The 15822-nt window shown below is 44.1% G+C and overlaps 1 protein-coding gene across 1 annotated transcript in view; it reads left to right on the forward strand.

Annotated features, from left to right (window-relative positions):
• The window catches only part of LOC126427955 (proline-rich protein HaeIII subfamily 1-like), a 77223-nt gene extending 63797 nt beyond the window's left edge, over nucleotides 1-13426 (forward strand). Inside the window, exon 3 of the mRNA XM_050089844.1 lies at nucleotides 13382-13426. Coding sequence (XP_049945801.1) covers nucleotides 13382-13426 — 45 coding nt within the window. The remainder of the gene's footprint in view (nucleotides 1-13381) is intronic.
• The last annotated feature ends 2396 nt before the right edge of the window (nucleotides 13427-15822 follow it).

Here is a 15822-nt window from a genome sequence, read left to right on the forward strand (position 1 = left end):
ACCAGATGAAAACCCGGCGAGAATCACTGTTCAGACTATACCTGGACTCGTCCGTGAACATAACCTTGGACCAATGTTCCAATGACCATGTACTGTGTTCTTGACACCAGGCTTTACGGGCTCTCTTGTGACCAGGGGTCAGTGGAATCCAGCTTGCAGGTCTCCAGGCGAATAAACTATGCCTGTTCAGTCGTCTGTAGACTGTGTGTCTGGAGATAACTGTTCCAGTGGCAGCGGTAAGGTCCTGAGCAAGGCTGCCTTCAGTACTCCGTGGCAGTCTGTGGGCATTGATAGTGAGATATCGGTCTTCTTGTGGTGTTGTACACTGTGGACGTCCCGTACTGTAGCGCCTGGACACGTTTCCTGTCTGCTGGAATCGTTGCCATAATGCTGAGATCACACTTTGTGGCACACGGAGGGCCCGTGCTACGACCAGCCTCCTTTTGCCCTAGTATTCTACCCCTCATAACGTCATCAATATGTGTTCTTTGAGTCATTTTCAACACACAGTCACCATTAGCATGACAGAAAACGTCTGCACACTTACTCGCTGCACCGTACTCTGACACGCACCAACACACCTCTGCGTATGTGGACTGCTGCCAGCACCGCCGTGCGACGATCGCAGGTCAAATTCACCGCATGGTAATACCCCGAGGTGATTTAAACCCGCAACCGCCCATCAGAGCGTTGTTTCACAATGTATCAGCATTATCCTTAATTTATGAGCATGGGTGTAGATGTTCCAATGTGTTCATGACTGTTTTCTTCATTTGTTAGTCTATCAGATCACTGGTACTACTGGCAACAATGTTTTCACCACTTACGAATTGACATGCTTAAAATGCCTCCCTCCAGCGTCACAGCATACCTGACATCTGCATATTACTGTTTGCCGTACTCGCACAAAGATTCTGGACATGGTGTGGGCAACCTAACACTCTGCATGCAGCCTCTCCGCTACATCTTCCGCTAAATCCAGCGGTGTTTCTTACACCAGATTCTACAGACGTCCCAACAGGAAGAAAGCCAGCTGGTTGAGGTCAGGCGACCGAGCAGGCCAAGTTGCAGGGCCACCTCGATCAGTCCACCGATCCCCAAATATGGGACCGAACTGGTTTCTGGCATCTCGAATGAAGTGTGTGGTTGCTCCATCGTGATGGAACTACGTATGTAGACGGACTGCAAGTGGCACCTTTTCTAATAATGAAGTCGGGTGGAAGTGTTGCGGTGAGATGAGTTGACACAGGAGAGGAATTCCTTGCAGGCTGCATCAAATTAGTCAGTAGACTGATGATCCAAAAGAAAAAAATCTGATTGTAGGTTATTGTTTTCTTACACTGAAGTGCCAATGGAACTGGCATAGGCAAACGTATTAAAATACAGAGATATGTAAACAGGTAGAATACGGCGCTGGAGTCCGCAACGCCGATATAAGACGACAAGTCTATGGCACAGTTGTTAGATCGGTTATTGCTGCTACAATGGCTGGTTATCAAAATTTAAGTGAGTTTGAACGTGGTGTTACAGTCGGCGCACGAGCGATGGGACACAATATCTCCCAGGTAGCGATGAGAGGAAATTTTTTCCTTACGACCATTTCACGACTGTACCGTGAATATCAGGAATCCGGTAAAACATCATATCTCTGACACCGCTGCGGCCGGAAAAAGATCCTACATGAGAGCGACCAACGACGACTAAAGAGAATCGTTCAGCGTGACAGAAGTACAACCCTTCCGCAAATAGCTGCTGATTTCAGTGCTGGTCCATCAACAAGTGTGTCTGCGAACCATTCAACGAAACATCATCCATGTGTGCTTTCGGAACCGAATGCCCACTTGTGTACCCTTGATGACTGGACGACCCAAGGTCTTACGACTCGCCTGGGCAACACCGACATTGGACTTTTGATGACCGGAAACATGTTGCCTGATCGGACGAGTCTCAATTGTATCGAGCATATGGACGTGTAGGTCTGGAAACAACTTCATGAATCCTTTCTTTTTTTTTTTTTTTTTTTTTTTTTTGCATTTTGTTCCTTGTTGATCGTTGTGTTTGGTCGTTGCGGACGTCACATGACCTCCGTTCAAGTTCGTTTGATCCTTGCACTCAGTTTTTCTATTACAGAGGCCAACCAGCTCCCTGGCCGAACACGCTGAGCTACCGTGCCGGCAATCCATGGACGCTGCGTGTCAGTAGGCAGCAGGTGACCGTTCAAGCTGGCGGAGGCTCTGTAATGGTGTGGGGCGTGTGCAGGTGGTGTGATATGGGACCTCTGATACATCTATATACGACTTTGACGGGTGACACATGCGTAAGCATTCTTTCTGATCACCTGCATCCATTCATGTCCACTGCGCATTCCCACAGACTTGGACAATTCCAGCGGGACAATGCAACACCCCACACGTCCAGAATTGCTAGAGAGTGTCTCCAGGAAGACTCTTATGAGTTTAAATACTTCCTCTGGCCACCAAACTCCCCAGACATGAACATTATTGAGCATATCTGGGATGCCTTGCAACGTGGTGTTCAGAAGAGATTTCCACCCCGTCGTTCTATGACGGATTAATGGACAGCCCTGCAGGATTCGTGCTGTCAGTTCCCTTCAGCGCTACTTCAGACATTAGTCGAGTCCATGCCACACCGTGCTGCGGCACTTCTGCGTACTTTGGCAGACTGTACACGATATTAAACAGGTGCACCAGTTTCTTTAGCTCCTCAGTGTATTGCAACTGATTTTTAGATCTACTTTGAAACTTGCTGCACTAACTATTATAGTTTAACTGCAGCAGTGGCCAAAAACTCTATGTTGTGGGATATTCAATATACACGTTTTCGTTCTTTTGTTTCGCAGCTTGACGACCTGAAGTCTTCTATTAGCACTAGTGAGTGTACTGTTGTTTACGTTCATGCTCCCAAATGTTGTTTTGCCTCCTTTCTGTTTAATTCAAATTTTGTCGAACTTATGTCAATAGCGTGCATTTTATTGCGCACTAACAACGCTGTGCTATGCAGCGTAAGCCCACATGTGATTCATATCCTGCAAAAAACACGCACTGAGTCCTGTCAACATAAACATTATACGAGAATTTCCGCATGGGTATGATCCATGCTTCTTACACGCAAACCCATAAAACAGGCCATAATAGTTTTGAGATTCTGACATTAACGGCGACATAAAAGTTTTACGGGACGTGCTCAGCACAGTCATTTTGTGACGTGTTTCTTGCCCAGCCGTACATCGCATCTTGTTTCTGGGAAATGCGTTAGAATAGGGGTGAAATGCTCGACTTTATTCTGACGCTGCAAGATGATGTATTCTAAAATAGTATACTACATGAGTGAGAGTAATATTTTTAGTAAATCACACGTTGGATTCCGAAAGGGTTGCGCAATTGAGAACGACGTTCACGTGTTCGTCCACAAAATTTTACAAGCGTTAAAGAACAAAATAGCACTGGTTGCTTTTTCTTGTGACCTGTCTGTGGCCTTTTTTAATCGCGATACCCTCCATGTAACCTAAGGTTTTATGGAACTGATGAAATAGACAACCAATGGTTAATGTCATATATAACCACAAGAATGCGGAAAGTTCTGCTTAGTAATGCAACCACTGTATTCAGGGGAGGTTATACTAACTGGGAGAAGTCACTTAATGGTTTCCACAAGGCTCAGTTTTAGGTCCACTATTGTACCTCTTACGTGTAGGGTCAGGGCTCTTCTCTGCCTCGTGATGACTGGGTGTTGTGTGATGTCCTTATGTTAGTTGGGTTTAAGTAGTTCTAAGTTCTAGGGGACTGATGACCATAGATGTTAAGTCCCATAGCGCTCAGAGATATTTTTTTTCTTACCTGTAAACAACCTTCTGTCTAACATGCAACAAGCAAAGTTATTTCTTTTTGTAGATGACACTAGTATTGTAATCGATCCATAGATACGTACAGCAACAGAACTAGCAGATAATGTTCTTAAAAGTATTAGTAAATGGTTTTCTGCAAATGGTCTCACTCTCCATTTCAGAACGATAGATTATCTAGTGCTTCACATATACAGGTGCTACACCAGTTTTAAATGTAACACATGGCGAAAAAAAAATATCTTAAGGCAGAAATTAATAAATTTTAGGTGTGATTATTGCGAGAATTTAAGTAGATAACTCCTTTTTTGAACTTCTGGAATAACTCACTACAGTGACATTTGAACTTCGAAACATTGAAAATCTCGCGGAGAGACTAGTCAGTTACTTAACACAGCGTATTGAAAAACATTGTGCGGTTGTTCAACTTTTGGATGGTAAATTTTCACTGTTCAAAATCATGCCTTATTGCTGTATGAATAATATGTGGTGCTCATTTGTGACCACCTTTTCGACATCTTTTTAAGGAATTTGGCATGCTGAGTACTGGTCGTCAGTGTTTTTATTCCCTGATGACGTTTATTGTAACACGCCGTTTAAGTCCAAAAGCAACGATTTTGCACATAATTAGAAGACAGGAAAACAAAATTATATTCATTATTCCACAGTAAGGCCATTAACACGGGAAGTTGGTGCACAATGCTGCCACCAAAAATTTTGATGACTCCCCACAGTGATATACAAAGTCTCACAGATAGTTAAGTTAAATCTGAAAACTAAGATTATTCTGCTTGAGAATATCTTCTGTTCTGCAGAAGAATTCCCTTTCATGCAACGTGTCAAATGTCGTGGGTACAAGTTACTGACTTTATTAAACGAAAATTCGTTTATGCTCAGCATGTTTCTCTATTTATTAAGGGGTGTAGGACGTCAAACGGGCCGACTTGGAGCAGGAGAGGCACCGCAGGACATGTTAATTTCCATTGTCTATACTTTTACAAATAAATTCATAAAACTTTGTCAGCATGACCAGGAAGGATTCAGGATTCACATTCATAGCAGTGGAAGTTCAAAAACACAGCAAAATAATTGTTTTACATTTGAAATTTCATCATTTTTTCACTTACTATTGGCTGCATTTGTTGCTATAGGTAAACTTTTCTTCATAAGTAAGAGATAGTCTTGGATAAATTTTGCGCAGCATACAAACAATGCTTACAGGTGAATGAAACTCTAGAATTATCCAAATCTAATTAAAACTGTGGTAAAAATTAAGATGATTATAAATAAAATTTGAGTTTCTTCTTACCATGAAGTCTAAAATGTAACGGCTCATTCATTTTTCCATCAATTAAATAAATTCTAGAGTTCCTTACACCTCTAATTATGGTTAGTGTTCTGAGCAAAATTCATCGAAGACTCTCTCTTACTTCTGAAGAAAAGTGTACCTATAGCAACAAATGCAGCCAACAACAAGTGAAAAAATGATGAAGTTCCACATGTAAATAAAATTTATTTTGTTATTTTTTCGAACTTCCACTTCCATCGTCTCAGTTATGTGACTGGATTTGTGAATTCCTGTCAGAGAGGTCAAAAAATGGCTCTGAGCACTATGGGACTTAACTTCTAGCGTCATCAGTCCCCTAGAACTTAGAACTACTTAAACCTAACTAACCTAAGGACATCACACACATCCATGGCCGAGGCAGGATTCGAACCTGCGACCGTAGCGGTCGCGCTATTGCAGACTGTAGCGCCTAGAACCGCTCGGCCACTTCGGCCAGCCCAGAGAGGTCACAGTTTAAGTAATTGACGGAAAGTCATCGAGTAAGACCAAAGTTATTTCTGGCGTTCCCCATGGTAGTGTTAGAATCCCTTTGGCGTTCCTTATCTATATAAACGATCTGTGTTGTTTGCAGATAACGCTGTCGTTTATCGACTAATAAAGTCATCAGAAGATCAAAACAAATTGCAAAACGATTTAGTAAAGATATCTGAATTGTGCGAAAAGTGGCAGTTGACCCTAAATAACGAAAAGTGTGAGGTCATCCACATGAGTGGTAAAAGGTATTCGTTCGGCTACACGATAAATGCGTCAAATCTAAAGACCGTAAATTCAACTAAATACTTGGCAATTACAATTGCGAACACCTTAAAATGAAAGGAAGACATAGAAAATGTTGTGAGGAAGGCCAACGAAAGACTGCGTTTTATTGGCAGGACACTTAGAAAATGTAAGAGGTCTACTAAGGAGACTGCCTACACTACGCTTGTCCGTCCTATTTTAGAATACTGCTGCGCGACGTGGGATCCTTACCAGATAGGACTGACGGAGTACATCGAAAAAGTTCAAAGAAAGGCAGCACGTTTTGTATTATAGCGAAATATGGGAGAGATCATCATCATCATCATCATCATCATTTAAGACTGATTATGCCTTTCAGCGTTCAGTCTGGAGCATAGCCCCTTTATAAAATTCCTCCATGATCCCCTATTCAGTGCTAACATTGGTGCCTCTTCTGATGTTAAACCTATTACTTCAAAATCATTCTTAACCGAATCCAGCTACCTTCTCCTTGGTCTGCCTCGACTCCTCCTACCCTCTACTGCTGAACCCATGAGTCTCTTGGGTAACCTTGCTTCTCCCATGCGTGTAACATGACCCCACCATCTAAGCCTGTTCGCCCTGACTGCTACATCTATAGAGTTCATTCCCAGTTTTTCTTTGATTTCCTCATTGTGGACACCCTCCTGCCATTGTTCCCATCTACTAGTACCTGCAATCATCCTAGCTACTTTCATATCCGTTACCTCAACCTTGTTGATAAGGTAACCTGAATCCACCCAGCTTTCGCTCCCATACAACAAAATTGGTCGAAAGATTGAACGGTGCACAGATAACTTAGTCTTGGTATAGACTTCCTTCTTGCAGAAGAGAGTAGATCGTAGCTGAGCGCTGACTGCATTAGCTTTGCTACACCTCGCTTCCAGTTCTTTCACTATGTTGCCATTCTGTGAGAATATGCATCCTAAGTACTTGAAACCGTCCACCTGTTCTAACTTTGTTCCTCCTATTTGGCACTCAATCCGTTTATGTTTCTTTCCCACTGACATTACTTTCGTTTTGGAGATGTTAATCTTCATACCATAGTCCTTACATTTCTGATCTAGCTCTGAAGTATTACTTTGCAAACTTCCAATCGAATCTGCCATCACAACTAAGTCATCCGCATATGCAAGACTGCTTATTTTGTGTTCACATATCTTAATCTCACCCCTCCAGTCTATTGTTTTCAACATATGATCCATAAATAATATGAACAACAGTGGAGACAGGTTGCAGCCTTGTCTTACCCCTGAAACTGCTCTGAACCATGAACTCAATTTACCGTCAACTCTAACTGCTGCCTGACTATCCATGTAAAGACCTTTAATTGCTTGCAAAAGATTGCCTCCTATTCCATAATCTCGTAGAACAGACAATAACTTCCTCCTAGGAACCCGGTCATATGCCTTTTCTATATCTATAAAGCATAGATACAATTCCCTTTTCCACTCTTAACACTTCTCCATTATTTGCCGGCGCGCTTATGAATGGGCGCCCAGCAGTCCACATCCGCTGCGTGCGCCAGGACTGATGCTATATAAGGAGCACACTGTCCTGTCTAGCGCATTCACTCTTGTGTGAGTGAATAGCCACTGAGGCACTGCTTCTTACAATGGTTCGTAAACGTTGTTATCGTCGTCGCCGACGATTGCTTGTTTACAAAACACTTGTAAATGTGGACGGCACTCTTGGTGCTTCGACATCTTCTGCTTAGCTAAAGATCTGGTCCTGACAACCTCTAAGAGGCCTAAACCCACACTGATTTTCATCCAATTGGTCCTCAACTAATACTCGCACTTTCCTTTCAACAATACCTGAGAAGATTTTACCCACAACGCTGATTAAACAGATACTTCTGTAGTTGTTAAAATCTTTTCTGCTTCCATGTTTAAAGATTGGTGTGATTACTGCTTTTGTCCAGTCTGATGGAACCTGTCCCGACTCCCAGACCATTTCAATTATCCTGTGTAGCCATTTAAGACCTGACATTCCACTGTATTTGATGAGTTCCGACTTAATTTCATCCACCCCAGCTGCTTTATTGCACTGCAATCTATTGACCATTTTCTCCACTTCCTCAAATGTGATGCTATTTCCATCATCATTCCTATCCTACCTCGAAATCTGAAACATTACTGATCGTATTTTCACCTACATTGAGCAACTCTTCAAAATATTCCCTCCATCTGCCCAAGGCATCCACAGGATTCACCAGCAGTTTTCCTGACCTGTCCAAAATACTTGTCATTTCCTTGTTACCTCCCTTTCGAAGACTGCTAATTACACGCCAGAATGGTTTTCCAGCAGCTTGACCCATAGTCTCCAAGCTGTTTCCAAAGTCTTCCCAAGATTTCTTCTTGGATGCTGCAATTATCTGTTTGGCTTCGTATCTTTCTTCAACATAACTCTCTCTGTTTACCTGAGTTCTAGTGTGTAGCCATTTTTGATACGCCTTCTTTTTCCTTTTACAGGCTACCTTAACTGTGTTATTCCACCAAGCTGTTTGCTTCATCCTGCTTTTACACACTACTGTTCCAAGACATTCTTTAGCCACTACTAGTATTGTGTCCCTGTACCTTGTCCATTCCTTTTCCAATGACTGTAATTGACTACATTCAACTAACTGGTACCTTTCTGAGATCGCTGTTATGTACTTGTGCCTGATTTCCTTATCCTGAAGTTTCTCCACTCTTATCCTCCTACATATGGACCTGACCTCCTGCACTTTCGGCCCCACAATCCCAATTTCACTGCAGATTAAATAATGATCAGTGTCATCAAAGAATCCCCTGAATACACGTGTGTCCCTCACAGCCTTCCTGAATTCCTGATCTGTTATTATATAGTCAATGACAGATCTGGTTCCCCTGTCTTCCCAAGTATACCCGTGAATGGTCTTATGTTTAAAAAAGGAGTTTGTGATTACTAAGCCCATACTGGAACAGAAATTCAAGCGTTGTTTCCCGTTCCTGTTGGCCTCCATATCCTCTCCAAATTTACCCATAACCTTTTCATACCCTTCTGTTCGATTTCCAACCCTGGCGTTAAAATCACCCATGAGCAGAACACTGTCTTTGTCCTTTACTCTAACAACTACATCACTGAGTGCCTCATAAAAACTATCCATCTTATCTTGATCTGTCTCTTCACAATGTGAATATACTGACACAATCCTAATTTTCTTGCTAGACACTGTCAAATCCATCCACATCAGTCGTTCGTTTACATACCTTATTGCAACTACGCTGGGTTCCATTTCTTTCCTGATGTAAAGCCCTACACCCCATTGTGCTATTCCTGCTTTGGCTCCTGACAGGTAGACCTTGTATTCTCCCACTTCCTCTTCTTTCTCACCCCTTACCCGAATGTCACTAACAGCTTAAACGTCCAGCCCTATCTTACTTGCAGCCTCTGCCAGCTCTACCTTCTTCCCAGAGTAGCCCCCATTGATATTAATAGCTCCCCATCTCATTACCATTTGTTTGCCAAGTCGTATCTTAGAAGTCCCTGGTTTGTCAGTTAGAGGTGGGACTCCGTCACCTCCAAAGGTCCGAGGCATTTTGCTCTGATTGTTGCCAGCATCATATTTATAGTACCAGGGAAGCAGGTTGCTAGCCTTACTTGCCCCGAGTCCCATTGGGTTTTACCCCTAACGGTTGAGGGACTAACCGGTGGATTTGGTAGTCTTTGCCGTATGAGCAGAAAGGTGACCACGACTCAGAATATGTCCGAGATGCCCAGCCTTATTCCAAAGTAACTGGTACCCCGAGTGTCGGGACGACTTACTTGGCCACTCATACGTTGCCCGTGGTTCATGAGCTAGGACATGACTACAGGAACCCACACCATGAACCACATATGGGAGAGAGTGTCACTGAAATGATACAGGATTAAAAGGAAGGCGTTTTTCGTTGTGACGGAATTTTCTCACGAAATTCACCAACTTTCTCCTTCGAATGCGAAAATATTTTGTTGACACCGACCTACATAGGGAGAAACGATCACCACGGTAAAATAATGGAAATCAGAGCTCGTACTGAAAGATACAGGTGTTCGTTCTTTCTGCATGCTATACGAGATTCGGATAATAGAGAACTGTGAAGGTGGTTCGATGAACCCTCTGTCGGGCACTTAAATGTGATTTGCAGAGTATCCATGTAAATGTGGATGTAGTTAAGTGTGAATTCTGAATCCTTCCTGGTCATGCTGACAACGTTTTATGACCTTATTTGTAAAAGTATAGACAGTGGAAATTAAAATGTCCTGTGGTGCCTCTCCTGCTCCAAGTCGGCCCGTTTGACGCCCTACTCCGCTTAACACTTGTGCAATATGAATGTAAAATAACTCCTTCCACATCATTGAGATAAATTGTACATATAATCGATGAGACACAAAATTAAGTTACTACATGATGAGCAGACTCGAATCGCACATGCACATGCATACACACATGCACACATGCACACACGCACACACACACACACACACACACACACACACACACACACACACACACACATACTCACCTGCCAATGGTAGCTGCTGGGTGCATTATGTGTTCTCACCTCTCGCCATATGAAGTATAACACTTCTGTCACTAAATGTAACTGGGTTTTCTCTTTTGATGCTAGTCAGTTGTCAGGATGAGTATTACTGCAAAGGGCATTTGATTCTAAAGCATTCTGTCAGGATGAAAATACTAAATTAATTAATTTTTCTCTCTTAACAACATGTCAGCAGGGTGGGTTCTTCCTTGGCTCGGGTATGAGGTAGAATGAAACAGCATTTTTTCATAAGAAAACTTTTATTGCAAGTTTCGTACAACTGTTTCCTTACTCGATGTTCTGGCTCGGAGAACGGCAGCTGTGTCGTTTGTGAAGCCTTCTGCTGCGGCAGCGGCGGCGGCGGCGTCTGATTACGCATGGCAGTGTGTATCTCGTGTCGCTGTCACGCCCAGCTGACTGGAGATGCGCAGCGCGGTGTGACACGTTTAATTATTGAGAGCAAAGTCGTGCATCGGATGGTGATACCTTGGATGTGGCGTCCCAGTATTTCTCATCTCTAAGCGGCCGCGTGTGTTGTGCGTCGGCCAGCGGAGCGGCGCGGCGGGGGAAGGCCAGTGTCCCGGACTTGAACAACGGACTCCCACTTGCCAGTCTTCGGCTGTCAGGTCTTCATCCCAGCTCACAGGTGACTGCTGATGGGAGGTCATCTCCTTCCCGTCCTCACGAATCACCCAGGTACATAAAAATCAGTCTTCAAATACCTTTTAACTTCTGTCTTCTGGCGCCGAGGCTGCTGCTTGCTATTCCATTACAGCGGCGGACTTGGTGTGTCTGTGCATGATGTAGTCTGTTCTTGCATGACGGTCTTCAGCACCGAAACTGACTGAAAGCTACTGCTACTCTTCTCTTCTTACTTCGTCCGTCGGGCCCACTGCGTCTCGCGTATTTATTCACTTCAGTTTACTGGAGGTGAACGACTTCACGGTCATTGCCTCTTCTGTCACGTTGAAAAGCTTCTCGAAGAATCTTCTTAACGTTGGTCATGGCTCTTGGAATGTAGGCGAGGGCCTTTGCTCACATGTGACAACTGAGAAACACGTGAGCTGGTTGGGCGATGCCCTGACGGCTGAATCGACAGCGTCCGCTTATGTGGAACTTGCTGACTTCATGGTCATTGTCTCTTCTGCTCTGCTGTTCTGCCCGCTGTTTGCCAGTATGTAACTAAAATAAACCAAGTTTTTCATTTATTTTCTAATTTCTCTAATTTATTTACTTATCTTAAGTACCACTCAACAGAAGATACATCTAGCGCTGTCGAACATGATCATTTTGGTGGTCCAGTTTTATAGTGTGGGGAAGCATGACGTTCCATGGGCGTACTGGCTTCCAAATCATTGAGCAACGTTGTTGTGACACTGTACTCCTTCCTCATGTGCATCTTTGCAGGAGTACATTTGGCCGTGAATTCATTTTTGTGGATGACAATGTGTGACCGCATCGAACAGTGCATGTCGAGGGGCTCTTGGAACAAGAGAATGTTAGGCTAATGGACTGGCATGCCTGTTTATTTGATTCAATGATTTAAATCCCATTGAGCACCTGTGGAATGCATTGGCGAAAGATATTACACATGTCAACATGCACTAACGACCATCCAGTGTTTGTTGACCATGATGATGGAGTAATGGAACACTCTGACATGAGACCTCCTCACCCATCTTGTGGCCAGCATGAGAACATTCTGCAGAGCATGCACTGCCATCCATGGTATAGCGGCACCATCGTTTAGGATAGGGAAAGTTAGTTCTGTGCGAAGTATGAGTTACAGCCAGTTGCGGGCCGATTGCAGTAAGTTACGCATACCAGCAGTTGCAAAGGCAAATAGAGGCCACAGGGGCATGGAAATGCCAGAGAGGGCGCGAACAGCAGTTTCCATGGCACAAGTCACAGGCAGAAGAGGGCCACTGGCCAACCTAAGTGTTATGCCAACGTGACACGAAGCGGTGCACTCGGCAAAACAGAGGCGCACAGCCGAGTATAAACAGTGAACCGTATCATCTTCACCTTTGCCTAGGTGTGGTGTGTCGTCTTCCGGAGCCTTAGCTTTGCTCTGCCGCGATTGGTCTGTTTGCTTTTAAATTTCGGAGGCCACGGCGTTCTAGGAAGAGACCTGCTGACAACGAGAGTATTGAATGCTGCTGCCGGACTGAGATGGGGAGTTTAGTTTCTGGTTGTGTGGCAGCGCAATGTTGCGGGAAAGGTGGTGCGACTTCCAGTGAACGCACGTGATTGCTACGAGCTTGTGTACTCGGGACGGGGGCAGTCGTTCTGGACGGGCTGTGTGATAAGGAAGCTCGGCGTGGCAACTGTCGACGCGGCGTGTCCGCGTTGCTATGGCGGAACTGGGGCGATTGACATAACTCGAGTTGGTGCTGGTTGCAACCTGTCGCTGAATGCTTGTCTGCCTTCCGGAATAACGGTGAAAATTTCTTCACTTGATGTGTCTCACTCAATTTCTGTCTGTGTCGTCGGGTGTGTTTATCTCCAAGGTCGTGCGTTATGGTGTTTCGCAATTTTAGTAGGCTCTGGTGTGCCCGAAATCCCGGTTCAATGATTTGTTCTTATATTGTCAAGTGTAACTATCACTAGGAAAGAGTGTTAACTCTGTGCCTTAATAACTGAACCTAAAATATTATCTGTGGCTGAAATTTTATTCTGACCCAAGTGCAATAAAGATCTTGTGTTTTACAATTTGAGTGATATTATTATTTACTACTGGCCATCACATTTACTAAGTCAAAGATTTACGAAGGCCTGTGGGCATCATTAACAGTTCCTGCCTAGATTGGCGTTATATTTTAAACCACGTGTTTCAATGTTTAGTAATTTTTATTTTATGTGTTATAGGGAGTTGCTGTCATGCCCTATGTGGACGATTCACCAAGTTGGTGAAGTTTCTAGTTGTTCTGCTGGTCTGCGCCATATTGGTAAAGCAGGCAGTCCTAGCACAGCTGATTGTAAATTTTTCCTAGTGGTGGTTTTATGTGCTAACTCACTAACTTCAACCATTCTCAAATATTTATTACTACTGATATTCAGGTCCCTCGGGCCGAGTGGCGACGTCACTCCCCCTTTTGGTTATTAATTTTATCTTGTTAGCTTGTTTCATTAAAAAAAAAAACACCTTTGGTATATGAATTTGTCGTTTGGTCTTTACTGCTCCTTTGGACGAAGTAAATTAACTGTTGGTTTTGCATTCTTATAGCATTACCAAAACAGCATTTGTGATTATATTTGATTGGCCTTTCTGGCCGAATCATTAAAGTCATTCCCTTCAGTAACTAATTGTATTGGTCAATAATTAATCAAAAGTGTAGGGTCCTTCAGACCGTGATTATCTTGAATCTTAAGATTGTCATTCTGACATTACAGTTGTGAATGTTCAGTGGCCCTTCAGTCCTGGAGTTTAGAAAATTTTATTGTGTTTTGTGATTATATATATACAGCTGAAAGCAAGGGGAAACTACAGCCGTCATTTTTCCTGAGGGCATGCAGCCTTATTGTATGCATGGAGAGCTGCATCAAACCAGTCTCAGGACTGAAGACCATAAGAACAATATATATTATATTATTATATTATAACGATTGTTCCCCTTTAGGAGAGCGATCGAACTTGAATTCATAATTTCATCTTCGGATGTTTTTTCTTCTTTGCTTCCCAAAACCTCCTCATCCTCTCAGAATGCTCCTTCTTCCGTTCCTCTGTCCATTTTTTACCAGGCTGACGCTATGTTCTTTCCCCAAACTTCACACTAGTGATTTTATGCCGGCACTCGGTGCGATCTTCGAGATTTTATATGTTGATCTGCTGTAGATCCCTCTGGACTTCTTTCAGCCATTCTGTGCCACATTTACTCCTTGTTATAATATTGAATAATTTCTTTGCTGTTCTGGAGTCTTCCATCCTGTAGATGTGTGTATAAAATTTGGCCCGGCGCTTTCTGATTTCATCTGTTGCTATGTTGATCTTTCTTCATCCAAATGCCATTTTTGTTGAATGGACCGTAAATCTTCCTGAGAATTTTTCTTTCCTGCTTTTCTATTTCCTTAATTTTTGAATGACCATCAATCACCATTGTTTCAGCTGCATAGATTGCTTCTGGAAGAATCACTGTTGTATAGAACTATAAAACACCAGTGAAAAAGTGCTTTTTAATGTTTAATACAATTAAATTGTGTTTGAAACTGTAACCTCATTTGCTTCTACACTTTCACTCCCTGCAGCCATTGAGCTCTGCTTACCTTACATTTTGGTTAAGTTTTCCCATACCACGACGTATCAAATAGATGCCATTTTCTAACAAGATTCATTTAAGTATGGCAGTTCTCCTGGACGGCGGGCGTATCAAAATGGCTCTGAGCACTATGGGACTTAACTACTGAGGTCATCAGTCCCCTAGAACTTAGAACTACTTAAACCTAACTAACCTAAGGACATCACACACAACCATGCCCGAGGGAGACTTCAAACCTGCAACCAGAGCGGTTGCGCATTTCCAGACTTTAGTGCCTAGAACCGCTCGGCCAATCAGGCCGGCGGGGAGTTTCACACCACCGGGCTACACACAGCAACAGATGGGGAACTAGTGCCCCAGTCCACGGCGGGTCGTTGCTTCGAGACTCCGAGGCCAATGCGGGGTCTGCAGCCAGCCAGCGGCGGGCCACTCTTCAGCTCACTGCTGCGGGCATTCCTGACACATGCCAGAGACTTCCCGAGGTGAGGGCCACAGGTTCGAATGCCAGGTAGTGGGCGCTTGTTCATGGCTGTGATCTCAGCTATGCCATGCAGGCGAGTAAAAGGACGCAGCTGGCCACCTGCAGCTCACACCAAGAAGTGCTGAGTCAGCTGCCAGCTCACTGCTGCGGGCATTCCTGACACATGCCAGAGACTTCCCGAGGTGAGGGCCACAGGTTCGAATGCCAGGTAGTGGGCGCTTGTTCATGGCTGTGATCTCAGCTATGCCATGCAGGCGAGTAAAAGGACGCAGCTGGCCACCTGCAGCTCACACCAAGAAGTGCTGAGTCAGCTGCCAGCTCACTGCTGCGGGCATTCCTGACACATGCCAGAGACTTCCCGAGGTGAGGGCCACAGGTTCGAATGCCAGGTAGTGGGCGCTTGTTCATGGCTGTGATCTCAGCTATGCCATGCAGGCGAGTAAAAGGACGCAGCTGGCCACCTGCAGCTCACACCAAGAAGTGCTGAGTCGGCTGCCAGCTCACTGCTGCGGGCATTCCTGACACATGCCAGAGACTTCCCGAGGTGAGGGCCACAGGTTCGAATGCCAGGT

Source organism: Schistocerca serialis, chromosome 12 (genome assembly GCF_023864345.2).
Source record: "Schistocerca serialis cubense isolate TAMUIC-IGC-003099 chromosome 12, iqSchSeri2.2, whole genome shotgun sequence".
NCBI lineage: Eukaryota > Metazoa > Arthropoda > Insecta > Orthoptera > Acrididae > Schistocerca > Schistocerca serialis.